Source organism: Cervus elaphus, chromosome 15, assembly GCF_910594005.1.
Source record: "Cervus elaphus chromosome 15, mCerEla1.1, whole genome shotgun sequence".
NCBI classification, from domain to species: Eukaryota; Metazoa; Chordata; class Mammalia; order Artiodactyla; family Cervidae; genus Cervus; species Cervus elaphus.
This window is the reverse complement of record NC_057829.1, coordinates 73,565,464-73,587,091: the sequence shown is the minus strand read 5'-3', so window position 1 is coordinate 73,587,091 and position 21,628 is coordinate 73,565,464. Positions and strand designations below refer to the sequence as shown.

Below are 21,628 nucleotides of genomic sequence, written 5' to 3'. Positions count from 1 at the left end.
CAAACTCTGCTCAGGGAGTCTGAGGTAGGCAGGTCTCTGAACTTAGAGGAAACTGACTAATGCCAGGGTTGACACCTGACCCAAGGGCAGCCCACCCACAGACCGACAAGTGACCAATGAGGTGATGTGGTGACATGGACTCTGACCAATAGGAGAGCAGTAATTAAATCTAGGAACCGTGTTTCCTTTAGAATTGGTAAGGGATTCAAAAGTGGCACCTGGGGTTAACATGCTTATGAGCTTATGTGCAGAGGATAGCTTGGGCTTTGAGAGAGATGGAAAGAGCAACTTCTGGTTCTGACAGCATTTGTTTCCCAGCTTGTCACTCATTCACTCCTTCATTCAACCAATACTTATTGAACACCTACTATAAATCAGGCCCTGCACTAGATCCCTCTTGAAATTCAATATAATCTTTGTTCTCCTGGTGCTTCTAGTCTGAAGACAAACATTAATAAAATATAATTACAGATAAACGAATATTTCTTAATCTTTGATAAAAGGTGAAGAAAAGCTATAGGTAGGAAGCTATGAGAGACTGAATGGGAATGTCTGACCTAGTTTGGAAGTCTGAGAATTCTTGCCTGGAGAGATGACATTTGAGCTGAGACGTGAAGGACAAGTAGGAGTTATTTAATTGAAGGTTGAATTTAGGGGAGAAATGTGTTCCTGGCAGAAGAGCTAGTGTGAACAAAGAGGCAGGAGGAAGCATGGCTTATTGAAAGGACTGTCATAAAACCACTGTGGTTGGTTGGAGTAGAGTGCATCTGGGCATTAAATGCCATTTGTAGCTATACAGAAAATGTCTTTTTTTTTTTTTTAATGTGGCCTAAGGAGACTCTCTTCCTTGGACACAAAAGTCCAATGAACAAAAGTACCTACTGTATACCTCAGATGCTGAGAGGAGTACAAGATCAATGAAATAGCTTCATCCTGGGCTCTACCATTTACTAGCTATGGTACCTAGGGCAGGTTACCTAGTATCTCTGAGGCTCCGTTTATGCATCTGGAAATAGAGACAATAAAAGCATTTGTACAGGGACTTCTCTGGTGGTCCAGTGGTTAAGACTTCGCCTTCCAGTGCAGGGGGTGTGGGTTTGATCCCTGGTCAGAGAGCTAAGGTCCCTCCCACATGACTCTTAGCCAAAAAACCAAAACATAAAACAGAAGCAATATGGTAACAAATTCAATAAAGACTTTAAAAATAATGACTTTTAAAATTATTTTCCATGTGAAAATAATCTCTTTAAAAAAAAAAAAGCAATTGTACAGAGTTTTGATGAGTATTAAAGAGACAAGGCCTATGTGCATGCCTAACTTGACTTGTGGCATATGATGGTGGTTTAGTCGCTAAATCATGTCCAGCTCTTGCAAGTCCAGGGACTGTAGGCTGCCAGGCTCCCCTGTCCACGGGATTTCCCAGGCAAGATCACTGAAAGTTGCTCAGTCGTGTCCGACTCTTTGTGACCCTGGGGACTATAGAATCCATGGCATTCTCCAGGCCAGAATACTGGAGTAGGTGGCCTTTCCCTTCTCCAGGGGATCTTCCCAACCCAGGGATGGAACTCACATTTCCTGAATTGCAGGTGGTCTCCTGCATTGCAGGTGGATTATTTATAGACTGCAGCATATAGTCAATAGTGCTTAATATACACTTTTGATATTAGCCAAATGACTGAGAAAGAACCGGGGCTCAACAAAAACTCGCTACTTTTTTGGGGTGGAGGTGGGAGCAAGATTAATACAGTGTTCATAACAAGGTAGTAAATGATGCAGGAGAACCTAAGGGATGAGCCAAGGCGGGGGTCAGATGGTAAGCACAGGGAAACACAGCCATGTGTCCATAGGCTGGCATATCCAGGAGCTCTGCATGCTGGGGATAGAGGGGAGAGGATGGAGCTAGAGCCAAGACGAGGGGAGCTGGGAAGGGGGCTGTGTGGGGCTGGGGCCATGAGCACACCTTGAGAGGCCAGCTCCACTCTGGGACAGAAAGCCCAGTGAACAGTCATCAGTACTTACGAAGCCCTCATTCCCCACTGAATCCTAGGTTCTAGCAGATGCTCAGTGTGAAATGGACGCAGGGATGATAGTTATCTAGGCACAGTCACATCCATCACGGGCAGTGTGTGGGGGTCAGAAGCATCTGCACTGTGGCTTTGAGCAACCTCTTCATCAGGGCCAAGGCTCCCCGCCACCCCATAGAAGGTCACCAGCATCAGCATTCAGTGTTGAAAGTAGGCGGCAGTGCCTGAGATTCTAAGATAAGACCTGGAGCCAGGCTCTCATCATGGGGTTTGGGTTCTGGACAAGATTTATTCCAAAAAGAATACAGAACTTGGTCAGACTTACTGAGAAGGCAAAGATTTACCTAGTCCCTTGGATGAATCCTTCAGAGAGAGACGGAGAGTAGCAACATTGGAGGATGTATAGCCTTCTCTCCATGTGTATTTATATATCTCCTCATTCCATAAATGCACTGTGGTATGTTTAACATTCATTACTCAAGGGTTGTTCTTTTTTTAAAGTCACCGGGGCAATGGAAGCAAAGAAAAATACAGTTGGAAAATTTTAATGGAAACCCAGTGGAGTCAATACCCAAAACATATGCCATAAAGTCCTATAAAATTGCCAGAGGTAGGCTAAAAATTTGGTTCTGACTAGCCTGGTGGCCTGAGCAAGGAGGAAAACAAGGGCAGTCACCAACTTTATGGGGTTGGGAAGATAAACCACCAACAATTCAGTGAGTTGCGGCCTTCCAGGGTGCTAAGACCTGGGGTACTTTTTCCCTGGGTCCTCACACAAAGGAGCGCCCATGGGTACACGGGGCTCCAGTGAGCACACTGGTGTGAACTGCTCTTACACTTCCTGCCCCTAGGTCAGGCCGGGCTCAGGAGCCAGGGTAGACCTGAGGGGCTTACCCACAGAGTCAGCTGGGAAACAGCTTAGAGAATGAACATTTCTATTCTCCCAGACACATCTCCTCCTGGAGCACTGCTGCAGACCAGCAGAGGTGTTGCTTCAAAACCTGGTGATGAAGGAACTGGACCACACCAGCTTTAATTCGACATCTGGCACCGGAAGCCCGTGTATAGTTGGCTTTGGCAAAAATGGAAGGGTAATTAATAAGGAGAATGTTATGGGAGTGAGAGTTACAGAGCCATCCCCAGCTGTGGGGCTTCACTTGGCTTACCCGCCAGTGACTCACGGGCTTATGAGCAATCCTCATATGCCTGATTTAGAGGACTTACTCACCCTTCAGAGAAAGACCTTAATGCAATAAAGCAAATGTCAGCAAGTGGGACGCGGCTTAGCGTATCACCCCAGCCTGTGCCCAGCTTCCCCCTCCCTGCCTCTCCCTGCCCGAGGCCCCTCCAGCCACTCAGCACCTGGACAGGCCTGCACAATGGGACACATTCCAGGGCTGAACAGAGGCTCAGAGATACGAAAGTAGGGAGACCTCAGGTGGACCAAGCCCTAAAGTCTGGTCCAGCAAGATTATAGATTAGCTCTAAAGCACTAGACTCGGGGCAGGGTGAGGGCTAGAAGCCAGGATTTCCCTTCCTGTGCGGTGCTTCCCCTGAAAGCCCTGGTTGGATTATGTAAATGCTGAAGGTAAAGCAGCTTTCCCAGTAGGGGTGACATTTTTACCTGAGGTCTTTCCAAGGAATCTGTGGGGAAGGGAAGTTTTATGGGGAGCAAGGCCTCAAGCAAAGCTTTTGAGGTGAGACATTTAGAAAGAGCTGGGCTACCCTTGGCTCGAATGCCATCTTGCTATTTGCTGACATGGCACCTGCTGGGGGAGATGGAGGCCTTTTTGGATACCCCATAGTCAAGGAGTATGGATTAGAATCGCTGTGTCAGGAATGTGTGGTATCAATCCCAGTCAGTTTCCTGTTCCTCATGATTAGGAAACAGTCCCCAAGAGTAGGCTGGAGCAGAGGCATAAGCCATGGGGATAAGCAAACACTGTCCCTTCCCTCCTCCACCACACAGAGGACATTACTCAGAAGGCAAGCTGATTCAGCCTTGGATTTAAACCCACTCATGGAAGGATTTACTTAGGAACTCCTCAGGGAATTATCTGTAAGAATTAATCCCAAGGGTGAAAAAGAAGAACAAGCATTTAAAGCAAACCCTCACTTTGTTTGCTTATTTGTCCCTCGGTCATTTTTCCATACTTTTCTGAGAGTCTGCCATACACAGGTACCGGGGAGAAGGCTGACCACAAGCTTGCCACTCAGGTTTGCTGCAATCAAGGGTCTCAAGTTCTGAGGAACTTTTGGGACCATCTAGCTTAGTTCACTCATTTCATGGATGAAGAAGCTGAGATTCAAGTTGAACTCTTTACCTGAGACTTAAGGGAGTGAAGAGCTCAGGGTGGACAGATGCTCTGACCACCTCCCCACATGGCCTGGGTCTAAGGAATTCTCTTGGGAGCGAGCTTAGGGAAGGCTCCCAACTGGAAAGCATTGAGTAGACAGCCTCATGTCTGCAACGGCACACTCACCACCATCACCTTAAGAGTTCATTTGGATAGAGCCCAGAAAAGTAGGCTGGGTCCCCACCTCAAGGTATCCCAGCCTGAACTCATCAACATGAAGAAGCACTTTTGTTCTTTTTACTATTTTTATTTTGCACTATAAAAAAAAATGACGGCAATGACCAGTAACATACTGCTTTTCTTCACATTCATATGGATTTTAGGAAATTATTGCCTTTTCCCCTGGAGAAATAACCTACAGACAAAAAAAAGTAGTACCACATTGAGAAATCTGCAAATCCCAGAAGTCAACAGCTTGAAGACAACCCCCAGGGGCAGGGAAGAACACAAGTGTCACCAACCAGAGACGAGACAAGCACATATAAAGACAGCAAGCTGGGGTGACGACCATTTCAATGCCACTGACCCAGGAAGTGGGTACCCTTTCTCTCTTGTGGCACCCACTGCCACTACCTCAAATGGGTGATTTTTGGTCTATGGTCTAAAGAACTCTTTTCAAATGACACAAGAGTTGCTTTGAGGAGAGGTGCAACAAGAAAGGTTCAAGTATGAATAAGAATCATGCCCAAGTCCAAAGTCAGGGAAGAACCCACAGTGGGAAGGAAACCGGAAGTGTTCCCATCTCACTACTTCACCCAGCTGACTCCACCTGATCTGAAATGGAGTCTCAAAAGCATCCGAGGGTTCAAATTGGCATATACATCATGTCCCTAAAACCCTGCAGGGTTACTTTCCTGACTAGGTGGTGATCAGCTTATGCCCTGAAGCAACAGAGACAGATACAGAGACTGCCAAAATTTAAAAAAAAAAAAAAAGGGTGGAAATTGTGCTTCCTTCAAAATGAATTGGCTTCATGACTGCCTTTTCTCCTGGTCTAGCAACTGCTTTCTCCCATGTTGCTGCAGGTATTTATTGCCTTATGCTTGAAATGAAAAGGCGAATTCTGAGGTGCAAAGATTGGGCAGTCCTGAGGGCAGGGGTCTGGAAGTTCAGTAGTCAGCACGCACTGTGCTCTCATGATGGCTTGGCCTTCCTTCAGTCCCGAGGTCAGTCTGAAGTTTGTCTGCAAACCTAGTGACCCCTTCACTGTCCCACCAGGACAGCAGGACAGGGTGAGGTCTTCAGTATTGCACAGGTATGAAATGTCCACGAGTCAAAATACAAAATCACAGTTGTTCTTGGGGCTGGGCTGGCTCCCCCAGCTCGGGTTTAGCAGGATGTGGCTGTGGCCAGGGGGCTCCGGCTGAGCTCTGAGGCTGTCGAGTGGGTGGGCACCGGGGCCAGCACCGAGGTAGGGAACGTGCAATAGGAAGCCTGCACGTCAGGGCTCAGGGTCTACAAGTGGGCGAGGAGCGAAGGGCCAGCGGCCTCTCCTTGGCAGGAGGGAGCCTGGGGGGTGGGCGTGGAAGGCAGGATCTCAGACTCATATTGTAAGAGCTGGCCCATGAAGCCAAAGTTGGGCGAGACCACACTCCTCCTCTGCTTGATGTAATCAAAGGCATCCTTCAGGTGGAACTGCTTGGTCTTCATGAGGTAAGCCATGCAGATGGTGGGCGAGCGGGAGATCCCAGCCTCACAGTGAACCAGAACCTTGCCTCCCTTTTCCCTGACACAGTCTGGAAGAAAGAAGAGACAGTGGGACTGAGTTGGGATGGGGACTCAAAGGCAATTGGGTTTAAAAAAAAGTGACCGAGTTATCAAGTCTCATTATGTCTGCTCAACAGCAGTGGTCCCACACTAGGCTTCTGCTAATCTTTAATCCCCACTGGTGAGGAGAGACCTTGGAGTCCCACTGATGTCCATCCCTCTGTAGGACCTTCACAAACCTTAGTTTGTCAGGGCACTTGCCCAGATTCTGCCACTGGAGAGGCTCTCGACCTGGAGTAACCCCTTCCTGGGGATGCCATCTTAACTTGGGTTCCACAAACGGGTGTCAGGAAGGCTTTGGGAAAATCTTTCAAACTGCCTGCAAGTTTTTATTGCACATTCACATTTTTCTGAGAGGCTCAAAGATTGACTTGGAAAAGCAATTTCTGTCTCTCAGGGTCTGATTCTAATGGTGATGACCTAGTCCCCATCCTGGGAGAGGCCTTCCAGCCTCCCCGGGCTCCTTGCTTGGCTGTGCCAGGGCGGGAGGCTTGGCTCAGCCCCCAGGGTTCCCACCAATGAAACATACAATAAATAGTGTGCAGCCGCTAATTATAGCCTTGGCTAAGTGACGCTTACGAGACGGAGGATATAAATGGCTTTGGCAAACTCCATCTTGCACAACAATGGGAGTTGCTGCTATAAAGCTACCACCGTCAGTTAGCATGGTTTAGCTCAATATGACAAAGCGAGGGGGTGCCCTCCTTTTCTGTTCTACTCCTACCCCAAAAAGAGCTCTAACTGTTAAAAATGGGCAGGGGTAAAAGGTTAAACATACATACATATCAAATAAAAACCACAAAAAAGTCTTTCCAATTCCCTCTTGCTAGTGAGGAAACAATTACATCACAGGAAGTTAGACATACCTGGCACTATGTCAGGCCACCGAATGCAAAAACATTTAAGATTTTGAAAGGCCAATAAAAAGTCAGCCCCCTTACCCACCTCCTTCCTCATGTTTAAAAGGTTTGCAGATGCATCTCTAAGATCTAAACGATCAGGTTTCTGAGCAGTCAGGAAGGATCCCTTGAGTTTCCAGAATGAAAATCTCAAAGGATGCCCCAGGATAGCTCCTTAGAGGTGCCCCCAATATAGTCTCTGACTCAAAAGAAAAAAAAAGTTCTTGTAAACTAGTTCAAAGGGGACTCCAAGTTCCTAGGATTACAGGGTCGTGACTCCACAATTTTCTTCTGCTCCTCCACTGGCCTCCTTGTCATCCAGCTTTTAGTTGGCCCAGAGCCAAATCCCAGAAGCCAAAGAGCCTACAGTACATTGCTTCTGGATTCCATTCCACCCCTCGGGGCTCGCCTTCCATGTGGCCCTTGGAAGGGGTCAGTGCGAGCGCGGTTTGGCCTCAGTCCCTCCCTCCCTCAGCAGAGGAGGGGCCTGGGGAAAAGCAGCCCCTGTGCCTTCAGAATGCTGTGGGTTTGTGTGGTTGTGTACACAACAGACACAGTGCACAACCGGATGGGGAGGGAGGCTTCTGAGAAGTGATGGGGGCTGTTTCATGACCTCACCGAGAAGCTATCTAGGTAATTAAATAACAGGCTGAGAAGGGCAAGGCATTCCCAGGGACAGGGAGAACAAGTCAAGGATTTCCCACCCTGAGCCCATCGTTTTGGCTGCCCCTCGGAGGCTCCAGAGGAACCGTCTCAGCCCAGAGGCTCAGGGGCCAGGGAGGGCAGGCTCAGCCTTTTGCTCGCGGTGAGTTTCTTGGTGGATTTCCATGGAGCAGAAATTGTGTGTGATGAGCAGAGGGCCCACCACGTGGCAGAAGAGGGGGGCCCTTTAATGGCTCCCTGCACTAAGAAATCACTGCTACACTCAACACCAGCCTTTCCCCTCCAACATCCCCTCACAGCCAGAAGCAGGAAGACAGCTTCAACAGCTGTGCACGTTAAAGAGGAAAAAGGACTCTGCAAAGGGAAGCAAGTCCACAGGAGTAGGGAGCGGTGTCCAGCCTAGTCCCCAAGGGAGACGGATGGGAGAAAAAGATGTCAAACGAGAGAGCAGTCCAGTCTGCTCTGAGAAGCTGAAATCCCAAGGCCCAAAAGCCCTTTCTAGGCAGAGGGACCAGAGGTTCCCAGGCCTACACAATGGAGTAAGTGATAACTACCTTACGGAACATACAAAGGATGCAAAAAGATGCCAACTTCTCTGTGCATAAAGCACGGAGCTTGAGTCGAGTGTTACCGTTAATCCAAAATGAGCTGAAAATGCAAAACAAATTGCCCCCAAAGCAGTTTGCCAAAAACCTTGGAAAGCTGCTGGGGCCCCGGGGGTTCAGTGCGTAAGTAATGCTCTCTCGATCCTTCTGTTTGCTTTTAAAAATATCCCAATCTACGTAGAAGTACAGTCTGCGTGGTTCTTTCCCTCTCCTGCGTCCCTGGCATGGAGCATCACTCATGAACGCACTCTGCTTCCCACCCAGCCAGAAACCCTAACAGAGCGGTAGTGAGTACTGCCTTAAGATGATATTAACTAATACATTTACCCTGCAAATTAATGCTCCTATTAAACAGCAACTTAAATCCTCCCCTCTGTCGTTCTGGTAGGTGAATCTCTTCTTGGCTCCCACTTGTGGTGGTTGCACAAACAAGATGCTTTTCTTCTCAGCGATGGGGTGACCTCCATCAGCACATCAAAATCCAAGAACACACCCCCCTAAATAACTGAGGACAGCGGCACCTACCAATGAAGTCAATTGCTTCTTGAAAGTGGGAGCTGATGTCAGCCGCATGGCTGTCTTCCACGGGGATCCATTTGTAGTGTAGGTGCGTCGTGCAGGCCTCGGAGGTCCGCCGGGAGACGTTGAGCAGGGCTGTGATGTGCAGGTTGGCAAGGAACTCGCACTTGGATGCGTGGTAGGCACTTCCAAGGTAAAGGAACGGAAGGATTTCAACTGGGCCGCCCTGGAAGCAGGGGCAAAGGACAACCAGGGAATATTGATCAGCTTGCTCTTTGGGGTTTTCAGGTGGGAGGTTCCCTCTCTGGTTTCCAGGTAGAAAGAGTTGAGAACCAGGGCAGTTTAACCAAGAGTTTGGGTAGAGCCTCTGTCCTGGTAAACTCTCTACCCTACGTCACTGCCTTGGGACTCAGGGACAGCAAATCTCACACAGCTGAGATTTTCATTTCCTTATATATTGAGGTGGCAGGAAATGTCGGCAGCCCTTCTAGACTGACAAGGATGAGAAGCAGGGTGGAGTGATGGAAGACTTGAGAAGACCATGTTGAAGTTCTAGCTGCCCCATGAGTGCCAGGCCAAGGCCTGAACCTTGGGGGCAACCTTGATTTCCTTCTAGATAAAATGGAAAAGTGTCCAACAAGGTGAGCCCCTTCCTTTACAATCTTGACCTTGGATGTAATGTGTTTCATCAAACCTAGGACACTGTTGATGCTAAGAGGCATTTGGATCTCAGCAACATCAAAGTGTGCCCTCCCACCATCCCAAAAAGTATACGTCTCAGAAGTGAAAATAACCACTATCTATCCGAAATCCTCAGATAAGGAAAAGTTGTTAGGCCATGAGCAGAGGCTTGGCCTTTTTTTGTTGTATTTTTTCTTGGCTGTGCTGCTCAGAATGTGGGATACAGGATCTTAGTTCCCTGACCAGGGATCAAACCCATGCCCCCTGCAGTAGAGGTGTGGAGTCTTAACCAGTGGACCATCGGGGAAGTCCCAGGCCTGATCTTTAGTAGAGCTGAGTTTTGCTGAGAGATGCTTACATCCTTACTCTTTTGGGAGACAACCTATACCTGAGGTTTCTAGTTACAAAGGATCCAAAGAACCAGAGACCATCTACCCTGACGCAAAGCTAAAAAGAACTGCTGGCTAATCAAACTCTGGCAGTCTCAGCATTTTCAGAGTGGCCAGAAAAGCTATCGTTCCATAGTTGGAACAATGGGAACCCTTGGAGATATGCAGGACAAAACAGAGCTGGGGTGACGGTGGCTGTGTCTTTGGCAGCCTTTCTCATATCATCCATCCGTTTCCTGTGTTTCCATTTCCTATCCTGGAATAAGAGTGGAATGGAAACTCTCTGCCAGACCCATGATAGGGAAAGGGGCATGGGATGAGGGCCGGTAGAAGGCGGCAATTCTCAGAAAATCCTACATGGGTGTCTGCTTTTCCTTTCCTGTGATGTCGGGTGTTTAAGGCAAAGGCCAGTTTGACCACTTGAAAGAAACTGAAAGAGATTTTACAAACGGTAGTAATAGTAATAACCAGTACTTTTGTTAGCTGGCCCCTGGGCTTAACACTTAAGATGCAACTACATAGATGTCTCCCTCTCTTTAGAGATTGGAAAATGCTGCCACACCAGACCTGGGATCTTACTCAGTTTCTCCTGGAGCTTAGCCCAACCAACACCCCTGAAACCATATTTCTTTCCTTTTTTGAATCTTCTTCTTAGACTCAAGAGGAAGAAACCAAAGGCCTTTAGAAACCTCAAAGGTTAACATGACCTCCCCCAGCTTTTCTCAAGGCAGAAGCACTTCTAAGAAGTAACACTAGGGGCTTCCCCAGATGAGTCTTGGAGACACTTCAGGGCCTCCCCCGGGTCTTGCTTGGCCAAAGGGCTGTTGTGCTTTCACAACATCCTGCAAATTCTCGTTTCTCTTTCACTTTCTGAGAAAGGGAGGGGGGAAAACACCACCCAAACAAACAAACGCAAATGGAAATCCAGCTAAGCCGGATGCCCGCGGCTTGAAAACCCAGGGTTCATCATACTCTGTAATTTTAACAAAGAAAACAAACAAAATAATAACCTTGGCACCTTGCCAAGCGAATAGGTTTCCTGACCAAAGCCACCTGGCTAAACTTGGAAGTCTATCCCCAGGGGCAGAGCTCTGCTCGTGGCAGGCAGCTGGCATCTTAGGCAGCAGCATCTAGAAGTCTTCCTTCTTATGATTTGAATATGTTCTTATTTTGTGTGAAGAACCTAAAAAGTTCCTCCTACCAAGTCAGGTAACCACTAGAATGACCCTCTTCCAAAGAAAGCAAGTGGCAAACAGAACAGGGTCCTGAAAAGGACCAGAGCAAGGGATGAAGAGAAGGGAGTTCTGAACTTAGTGTTGCCATGAACCGAGCTGCAGGATTCTTGGCAAAAATCAACCACCCACCAGCTGTGACAGTTTTTCCCTCTGTAAAATGGGAAAGTGGGTTTTGCTCTCTGGTCTCTGTGCAGAGATCTGTGCAGATCTGGGTCCTTGCTTGCTTTCCCCCCCATCCTCCTGCATCATAGGTAACCCCCTGGCTGAGCCGTCCACTTTTTTTTTTTGCCTTTAGTGGGTTGCCAAAAAGTACAATTCTAGGAACGGAAAAAACCCACACGTTTGTAGACACATGAAATCCTCTAGTGTCTCTTGATCTGTCTTCAGAATTTATGGAATTATAAGCATCAGAAGCCCCTAAAGGAGGCTGCATAACCATCCAAACAGTAGTTTCTCTACAACCCTCCCCCAATCTTCCTCCTTCAGTTAAAAATACCAAGACATGTCTTTACAGGTACCAGGCTGGTTTGCAGAAACTGCAGAGCATGAACAATTACACAGAAGACCAACACAGGAAGCCTGAATGTCAGCTCTGAAAACGTCTTCAGGGAAACCTAAACTGCTATTTCGACGCTTCTCTGCACCTCCCAGGCCAGCTAACAATAATACATCTTTCACTTCCCCTTTTCTCCAGAAGCCATCGAGCATCCTGAAGCATGTTCGCTCTTGACAGCTTATTTGCTGGAAGGAAGCCCATGTACTCTTGGATGGAAACTTGAGTTGGCAAGCAACAGAGGTTCTCTAAAGCTAGAGGCCTCTGCCAGCTCCCTGATCCGCAGAAGAACCAACCAACGTTAGTGATCGGGGAGAGGGAGAGCCAGGGTGCTGTGCAAGCAACAGAGCCAGGGGCCCGGATGGCGCTTCCACACCACGTACCTGGTCATAGGCCGGCCTGTAGCTGATGTTGAGCACTGATTTCCCACACTGGCTGATGAGGGCTCTCTCAGTTTCAACCTTCTCTTGTGAAATGGGTTTTACATCCACGCAACACTCAGGATATTCTGAGTAGAAAGTCTCATATCCCCCTAAAAGACAAAAATAAAAAAGCAAGAGAGATATAAGCATTGATTGTTTTTTTTTTCTTCAGTCTGTCAGAAAATGCCTAGAATTGATCAATACCCTGAGAGTGGAATACTAAAAAAAGGTATTAAGTTACTATACATTCTGGCCTTATAAAAAAACTGAGCCAAAACAAGTAATAGTTTTAGAATAGAAATGGGCTCCACAGACACACACACACTCACTCTTTCTCTCCTAAAAAGCTACAGTTCAAAGGCAATGATTAACTTTTTATGTCTATCAGAAGAAGCTTAAACTGTGAAAGGAAATATATCTGACATCTGGCAAATATTAACCAAACCCCTCCAGACAACAAAAGCCATTTTCTCACATTTATCTAAAATTCAGGTGTGATTGTGCAGAATTTCATTAATTTTTGAAAGAAGCTCCTAAACTGGTCTGTTTCATCCATAGCCAATCAGCTCTAAACAGGATTATAGATGAAACACCCTCTATAAGGGAATGGGGGCTTACATGAGGTTTTAACCTCAGGGCCATAAAACAGCCCTGCCCTTTCTCCTTCCCAAGGTGCTAAGAACACTGATGACAGTCCTCTCCACAGGTCCAGTGTAATCAATCTAGTTAATTACCTTCTAAGCCAAACTAGAGGAATGAGGCCTTCTGAACTTAATTCTTATCTCCACCCCCAACCCCCGTTGCTTTCCCCTTGATGGCCACCTACTCTCCCTTTATCTCCTTACTACCCTCCCCTCCTGAACTTTCTCCCCAGCTACACACGCCCTTGTGTGTGCATACACACCCTCAAACTGATAAGTCAACTACCTCAAGGTATGATTCTATAAAAATCCTAACTACATTTAAACTTCTCCAATTGGATCACTTAAGGTAAGAACTACTCTGACCAAATCAGAGAAACTTGAGTATGTGAATTCTTGGGCCCGTGCAGGAAGTGGGGAAGAACTGAACAAAAAAATTGGCCCTGAAGCCTGAGAATGCCAACTGCTGCTGGGTGAACAGGCCAGCCTTGTGTGGGGAAACCCTCTGCTTCCACTCCAAAGGGACCTACGGCATTTCCTAGAGCCTCCAGAAAACCTGCTTCTTTTTCCAGAGAATTGGGGTCAAAACACTATTTATTTTTTTGCCACACTCTGTGACTTTCAGGATCTGGAGGGATTGGGGGCAGGAGGAGAAGGGGACGACAGAGGATGAGATGGCTGGATGGCATCACCAACTCGATGGACATGAGTCTGACTAAACTCCGGGAGTTGGTGATGGACAGGGAGGCCTGGCGTGCTGCAATTCATGGGGTCGCAAAGAGTCGGACACAACTGAGCGACTGAACTGAAATGAACTCAACTGAACTTAAGTTCCCAGACCAGGGATTGAACCTGGGCCCTGGCAATGAAAGTACCCAGTCCTAACCATTAGACTGCCAAGGAATTCCTTCAATCATCAGTTAAAGAAGCATTCTGAGACCATGTATTTTTTTCCCCAACGGGCCCCCCTTTTTTCCTTCTGTCTTTTGGTGCTGTGATAGCCCCACAGTGGAGCACATGGTGGCTTTTTAAAACCCCTGCCATAGGCAAATGGTTAATGGATTACTCGGCAGTCTCAGCTCTCTTTCAGAAGCTTCGGCCAATTCCTAGAATGAGTCATCTCACCATTACTGCTTCCTCTCGTTGTGCTGGAACGGCCCCCGCCCCCACCAAGCACGCCCAAATCTCCCCTGTGGTCACTGCAGCAAACAGCCACCCGGGCCTCCCCAGATGAGCTTCTGGACCTCCACAATGACCAATTTCCCGGTCATGATGACAGGTCATGCCGGACGGGGGCAGAGGTGGAAAGTTTGGAGGTATCTGCGGCTTAGTTTCCCCTCCTTCACCACCACTGCCTCTGCCCCCTGCACGGACCCTCGGCCTCCTCCGAAGAGGTGTCCCTAGTAAGCAAAGCACTTCCTGCGCCTCAACACTTGCGTTTCTAGGAGACACAATGAGCGATAGGGGACAGGAATCTGAAGTAAAGCAGCCCAGGCCCTCTCAAACTTCAGAATGAAGCTTGGGAAAGAAAAGCCTTCAGGTCACCCCATCTCTTGGCTTTAAATAGAGCACTTAAAAGAGCTGGCTGTTAGGAGGACAGACAGGAGGTGCGGGTGTGGGCTGGGTCCTGCCTGCCTGTTGACAAAATATGGCAGGCAGACAAAGAGTCTTAGTGTGACGAGGGACAGATAAACAGTGTCCTGCCTCTTCAAGTTGGGGTCAGGAGTCCTCCAGATTAGACGGTCTCTGTCTTTCACCCACTCCCACCAGAGGGGTGGAGAGATGGAGCATTCCTCTCTGGTGCCTTACTTGAGATGCAAGAGCTGTAGCAACTCTTGGCTGCTTCAGTTGTCTTCAGAGTGGTTCTGTTTTTGATCACCACCGCAATACCAGGGGAGTTGAGCAGAGAAAGAGGACGGACACTGTCTATAAATACACACTGACAATGTCATTTGGTCAATTCATTTTAGTGGGGTTTGTGTGTGTGCGTGTGTGCAGAAGGCATTAACAGAAGTGTACAAGACATTGTCCCCATGGTCTGAGATGCCACTAGATCAAAAACCTGAGTTCCTATCTGGACGTGAGTTAGGTGAAGAAATTATTTTCTTTGGCAACAACTTAAAAGTTCAGCATTGTTGAAAGGCTAAGTATCAAGCAATTTCTACTGAAATTTAAAATGGACATAAACTGTGACCTGGCGATTCTTGTAATTTTACTAAAAGATAGTGCACACACAAAAGCATTTGGACAGAGATATCCTCTCCCACACTGCTTCAAATACTAAGGCATGAACCAATCTACTTACCGGCTATCATCAGGGGATGAGTTTAAAAAGTGAATAGGACATGTATTCTCTGATATGGACAAGTCTCTCAAGATCTAGTTAGGTGAAAGAGGCAGGAACAGGAAATATACAAAATCATTCTATTTTTAAAAGATATACAAAATATTCTATTTTAAATATTTTTTAAAGATTTTAATTTTCATGGAAAATTGATTTATCTAAAGATGAACAAGAAATAGTTGACTGTTGCCTCTGGGGGGGTGGAACTGGGTTCTAGGGTGTGTGGAAGATCCACTTTTCATTGTACAGCATGTTACTTTCATTAAAAAACTTTTTTAAAAAACATTTTTACTTGAGATGTGAGTCTACAGAGCTGCCTACCTGGGGTTTCCTGGAAGGTATCTTTCATGCTGCTGGAGAGACAGAAACTTTTTCTGTTCTCATGGCTAAGAAGAGGAGACCAAAAAGGGTATCGGGAAGACAAAGAAATCAGGGGCCCTGTGTGAAAGCTCTGCAGAGTTTAGAGGGCACTCTCCATCTCCTGGGCGCAAGAGAAAGATCTTCTGCCTCTGGTGTTTCCCTAACAGGAATCAACTGGGGACAGACAGCCTGCAAGAGGTGCTAATTGAGGTGGGAGCTGCCCCTGTACCTCTGGAATCTCCCAGCCTGGAAAATGTAAAACTCCACACGTTGCACGATTCTAAAACAGCGCCCTCACGTTCTCAGCTCACCGCACCTGAGTTCTGAATCCCAGCTATGTTACATCTCAAGGCGACCTCCCAGAGCTGGTTGGGCTGAGTCCTCGTCGTCTCTTCCCTACAGGCTAAGCTTTCCATACACTTGAGGTTAAAACGGACTCAAATAAAAGGCGACAGCAATCACAGGAAGTGATCCAGAAATCAATACTCTGGAATTTGACAGTAAATTACCCACCCACCTCCAGTCATATCCCCCAGCAGGTGTAACGTGCAGACTGGTGAAGCAGCTACTGGAGGGTCTCAAACCCAATGCGCCGCAGTCCCCTTCACAAGCACCCTGTGTACCCTCTCCTAGGTCCTGGCTCTCCAGCCAGCCTGCCGCCCGCCCCCCGGAGACCGCGTTAGGTGCCCCAGCTCTGGCCCACGACCAGTCCAGGGGATGATCTCGGGGCGGGAGAGAGGAGGTGAAAAAGAGTGGGAAGACTAAAGACTGTCAGCTCCAAATGGAGCTAGAAAGGCCTGGGAGGGGAGAAGGGGAAGCCGAGGAACAATAAAAAGCAATAAAATGGAATGAAAAGGAAGAGGGGGGAGGGACTCACCAGGGTCAAAAAGGCAAAAGGGTCGATGAAGACACAGCCTAACATACGTTAATTGTCCAGGCGGGAGGAAAGGGGACACCGCGGCGCCACGCTCATGGGGGGGTGATGGCGACCCGCGGATCCCTTCAGATCTGTCCATCAGGAAGGCTCCAGACCGTCGGCCTCAGGAAAAGACGTGAAGCCGGCGCCGGGAAACCCGGCTCGTGCTGGGCGCTCCCCAACTGTTAAGAAGCAGCGCCCCCAGCAGCGTGCGGCAACCCCCCCACCCCCTGCCCGGGCAGCCAGGCCGTCAAACGCTTTCGAGGAACGCAGGTGGGGACGGAGAAACTGCGAGCGCTGACACCGGCCGTGGCCTTCCCGGCGCACGTCAAGCCCCAGGGTGCAGAACTTCCCCGGCGCCAGGATCGAGGAAGGCGCCGGCGCCAGCAGGGGACCCCAGAGCCCGGGGCCGTCCTGGCGCGGGGTGGGTGGGGGGTGACCGAGGACCGGCGGCTCCGACGCAGCTCACCTTTGAGGAAGTAGACCCGCGGGCCGGCAGGCAGGCAAGCGAGCAGTGAGGTGAGCACGACGCGCGCGGCGCTCTCTTCGCGCAGCTTCTGCCAGTGCCGGCTGCCCTGGTCCAGCACGACCACGGCAGCCACGCCGCCGCCTCCCTCCTGCAGCAGCCGCGCGCGCGCCGCCTCGTCGGGCAGCACGTAGCGCGCCGACACCGCGCCGCCGCGGGCCCGCCGCAACACCACCGAGTTGAGGTTGACGTTCAGCGAGCCGCGCACGCTCGAGGCGGCGAAGGCCAGGTAGGGCCGGCAGTCGAGCACCACACAGCGCGCCGCCGCCTCCTTGCGAAGCATCTTGCGCAGCTGGCGCCCGTCGAGCGACGTGACCTTCATGCCGCCGCCCAGCGGCCCCGCGCCGTGCGCGCCGCAGGTGCCCACAGCCAGGGTGCCCGCCGGCGAGGCCCAGGAAGACGACCCCACAGGGCTGCGGCCGGCCGACCGAGCCCGGCGCCGGAGCGGACGCTCAACTCTTCTTTCCCGCCCCGTACGCTCGGCGCCCGGCCGGGCCACTCGCTGCCGCAGAAGCCGGGGATTCCGCCGGCAGCGCAGCGTTTTATGTGAATGGGTGTGCGGCCTGTGACGTGGCTGCCCATATAAGGCGGAATATGGGTATTTCCCCGCCCCTTCGGGCTGCGGTCACGCCCCCAGGGGGCGGGACGCGCGGGACGGGCGTCCAGGGTTAGTCAGCCCGAGAAAGAGGAAGTGGAAGGCGCCTCGCTGTGTTCTCTGCGGTGCTGCGCGCAGACACTCACTTGCGCATCACCGTGGACTGCCGGTGGGTTGTCAGGAATGCCAGGAGGCCGAGGTGACCCACGCTGTGCGGGAAGAGGAGGAAGCGGAGGAGGCAGAGCTAGCGTCGCACCATAGGCTTTGAGTTTCATAGACGTAGGTTCTGGACCTTCTGGGGGCCGTGCCTGACAGTGCGGTAGGCAGAGCTAGGGGCGCCCTCGGCCGTGCCCCCAGATGAATCAGAAGCAGATTTCAGGCGTTACGGAAGTCTTTACGCGGGAAATGAGATGATAGCTGGAATTTGCTTCGAGGTCTGGGTTATTGATGACTCAAGTTTGAGCTTGTATTGGTAATCATTGGAGCTTGGTTATGGGTACCTGGGGGTTCATTATACTGTTTTCTCTACTTTCTTTATATTTTGAAATTTTCCACCATAAAAGTACCTGAAAGTAAAAATAGGAAGAGAAGAGCCTGCGATTAATCTCCCCAAATGGATTCTGCCCTCAAAGGATCGATGGTCCTTTTCTTTGTCACACTCCCAGATAAAAATTAGAATGGTTGTAAGGACCTATTGTACAGCACTTGAAACTCTACTTAATGTTTTGTGACAGCCTGGATGGGAGGGGGGCGTTTGGGGAAGAACGGATACATGTGTATGTATGGCTGAATTCCTTTGCTGCTCACCTGAAACTACCACAACATTGTTAATCGGCTATACCCCCCAAATAAAAAAAATAATAATAAAGCTAAAATTTCACTGAAAAAAAAATTAGAATGGTTGTTTTTTGAGGAACCATTTTCTGTCACCCAGAAAATATCTGTGGTGAACTCAGCTGCAGCGTCAGCATGCACTGTTGATGGAGCTCAGCCCAGCCAACTGTCCAGGTGGCTTCTGGGATTTGGGGGATTATCTGTGGATAAAGTATAATCCCAGGCTGTCTGCCCCCACCAGTCCCCAGCAGCTTTAGGCTTCCCATCCCAAGTCTTGGGGAACTGGACACACTCACCCATTCAGCAAGTATTTATTGAAGGGCAGTTCTGTGTCCCGGTAGCTGCAGAGACACTCTTAGAGAAACAGGGTTCTCCCCTCAGTCTCAGAACTAACCATTTTATTGTGAGCCTGAGAGAAGAGGGGACTGCCTGATGGAAAATAGGCTGCCTCCCATAGGGAGGGGCTTGTTTGCTACAAAGGGGAATAACGTTTTTAGAAGGAAGCAGAAATTGAATTCTGAAATCAAATGCAATCACACCAGACACCAGCTAGCTGGTCATTGCCTCTGAGTCTCAGCTGCCTTCAGTCAGAGGGACTGTCCTCGCCTTGCCAGTGGAGTCTTAATGAAGGTGTGGAAGGTTTTCTTTCTCTTTGCCGTTATCCATGCCAGCCTTTCCTGCCGTCTGCCCCTCCTCTACTGTCACCAGAACTATTTACCTCCAGACATTTCAACCTACGACCACACATGTATGGAGCACCCACATGGCCAGGCTCTGTACTGGTCGCTGGGCACTAATGTGATCAGGACTGCTCCAACTGCCCCCAGCTCAGAGAAGAGGCTCGGCCCAGCCACAGACCTATAGTCAGTGTGACAGAGCACCCATGTGTATGAGATGGGGCAGGATGGAGCTCTGGAGAAGGCCACCTAGAGCAGAAGAGAGCTGAGGTGAGCTTACAGGAATGAATCGAGGAGAGCCAGGCTGTGGAGGGAGAGAGTGGAAAGCGTTCCAGGCAGAGGTAACTGCTTGCTTAGTTGCTTAGTGCTTAGTGTTAGCCATTCAGTTGTGTCTGACTCTTTGCAACCCCATGGACCGTAGCCCACCAGGCTCCTCTGTCCGTGAGATTCTCCAGGCAAGAATCCTGGAGTGGGTAACCATTCCCTCCTCCAGGGAATCTTCCCGAAACCAGGAATCAAACCCAGGTCTCTCACATTGAAGGCACACTCTTTACCGTTGGAGCCACCAGGGAAGGTAAAGGAAAAAACAAAACAAAACAATAAGAACCCAGCATGGTATGTGCTGGCGGTATGTAAGAGACTAAGGCATTTCTGGTATTTATTCGAAGATTAAGCAGGTCAGGTGACAGAGGGACTTGTGTGTTGTGTAAGGCCTTTGATCTTAGCCTTTGGCTGGAACAGCCCCAGATGAGAATGTTACTCAGGGACCTGGTCAGGTGAGCATTTGGGGACCTCATTTAGGTCGTCCTGTGGAGGAAGGATGTTTTATTTGAGGGTGGGGGTGGGGTCCAGACTGGACTCAGGGAGACAGATAGGAGGCTTTTGTGGGTAATCCAGGCCTGAGCTGATAAGGCCCCAGCCGGAACTTGGCAGTGATAGCAGCAATTGAAGAGGCCACACAGATGGGAGAGACAGTTAGGAAGTAAATTGCCGGAAGGGCTGGGATGAGGGAGAGAGGGGTAGAAGGTGACTGAGTGAATGGCGACACCTTTAGATAGGGACCCTGTAGGAACAAGTCTGGGTATGTAGCAGGAGTTGGGGGTGAAGTTTAGATTATTAATAAGTAGAAGTTGATGGTGGGCAACCCAAGGGAATAGTGGTAGGGTGACCTGGCAAGCAGTGCAGGAAGGTCATCTGTCAACGGATTTATCTGTCACTTCCCATGCCCAACAGTTCACCAAGTCCCGGGACTCTGCCTTTCAGATCTCCTTCCTCACCTGCACTTTCTAGTCCCATGGCCAGGGCCAGCTTCCTGAGTGTGTGACCTGTGTAGCTGCACAAGGCCGTACTTAGAAGGGCACAGTGCTTGCTTTAATGCTTGCTGTCACTCTGTTGACACTCTTAATAATTTTCGGACAAGGAGCCCTGACTTTTCCTTTGGTACCGGGTCCTATGAGTTATGTAGCTGGTGCCTCCCATTTGTTGTTGTTCAGTCTCTAAGTCGTGTCTGACTCTTTGCGACCCTGTGGACTGCAGCACGCCAGGCTTCCCTGTCCTTCACCATCTCCCGGAGTTTGTTCAAACTCATGTCCATTGAGTCAGTGATGCCATCCACAGTATAAGCTAAAGGGCCCCTTTAGCCCTGCCACTGGGCCCTACAGTAGCACCCTGTTTCCCAATCTTGAGGTTCTCCCCTTGCTCTCTTGTCCTCTGCAATGTGATCTTTCAAAGCTTAGATCAGAGCACAGAGCCCACCTTCTCTGCTCAGAAACCTTCAGTGACACCTACGCACTGTCTGATAAAAATCTAGATTCCTTAGTGGAACACCAAGATCCATGTTCTAACCAACTGGTCATCACCCACCTCCAGCCTTGTTTCTCTCCTTCCGTCCCCCTTTCCCAGCTCCTGCCTCCAGTCACACAGAACTGCCTGTTTCCTAAACCTGCCCAGCATTTTGCTGCCTCCACTCTTTCCTATAGGACTTGAGTGCCTCCCTCTCTCCTTTGTTAGGAATCCTTCTCCACCTTCACACACCAGCTCCAGAGCTATGGTTTCACCTCCAAGAAGTGACCCCTTGATCCGCCAGCCTGTTTATCAGTTGCCCTCCTGGGGGTTCTCACGCTCTTGCAGTTTGCCCCTCCCCCAGCCCGTCACAGGAGTGTTATCTGTCCTGCTGTTAGTCTGAAGGCTCCCAGGCCACACTCAGGACTTTTCCCACTATCAGTGACCCCATCATAACACCCAGCACATGGCAGGAGCTCACACAGTTTTGGCGGAATGAAATCTGGTGCTTGCTGAGACTTGAAAGCAACAGGCTTCTTAGTAGGCATGCAGGGGAAAAAGTTGGCCACAACATAAATAAGGGCCTTACACCCTGGATCAGGAGACAAGACAGGAAGCTGTGGACCCACAGGTCCTAGGATCAGGAAGTAAAATTCGGAAGGGGAGGATGTCTGACTCCTCCCCACCCCCAGCCTCACCACTGCTTGGGAATGGGAGTAACTGGCGGGGAGGTGGGGGGGGGGGGAGGGGGGGTGCGGGCGGAGTTTCAGGAAAAAAAGCAGAATTTACATTATCATGAGTATATGAGACAAGACCTTGCTCTATCTGTCATTCTCTCT

At 49.5% G+C, this 21,628-nt stretch overlaps 1 protein-coding gene across 1 annotated transcript; it reads right to left on the bottom strand.

Annotated features, from left to right (window-relative positions):
* Positions 1-4,612: 4,612 nt before the first annotated feature.
* On the bottom strand, positions 4,613-17,434 carry DUSP5 (dual specificity phosphatase 5). Its single transcript, XM_043926646.1, has 4 exons — positions 16,845-17,434; positions 12,076-12,224; positions 8,841-9,060; positions 4,613-6,117 (listed from the first exon to the last, which is right to left on the bottom strand). Exons 1-4 carry the CDS (start codon positions 17,221-17,223, stop codon positions 5,837-5,839), a joined length of 1,029 nt encoding a protein of 342 aa, XP_043782581.1. The 5' UTR covers positions 17,224-17,434; the 3' UTR covers positions 4,613-5,836.
* Positions 17,435-21,628: the final 4,194 nt, after the last annotated feature.

Bases quoted from the DNA above. Each gene is read 5' to 3' on its own strand.
- DUSP5 (XM_043926646.1), bottom strand. From the start codon at position 17,223: ATGAAGGTCACGTCGCTCGACGGGCGCCAGCTGCGCAAGATGCTTCGC. The intron at 12,225-16,844 runs GTGAGCTGCGTC...TTTGTCTTTTAG, and splicing joins GCGGGTCTACTTCCTCAAAG to GGGGATATGAGACTTTCTAC. The intron at 6,118-8,840 runs GTAGGTGCCGCT...TCTTTCTTCCAG, and splicing joins AGAAGCAATTGACTTCATTG to ACTGTGTCAGGGAAAAGGGA.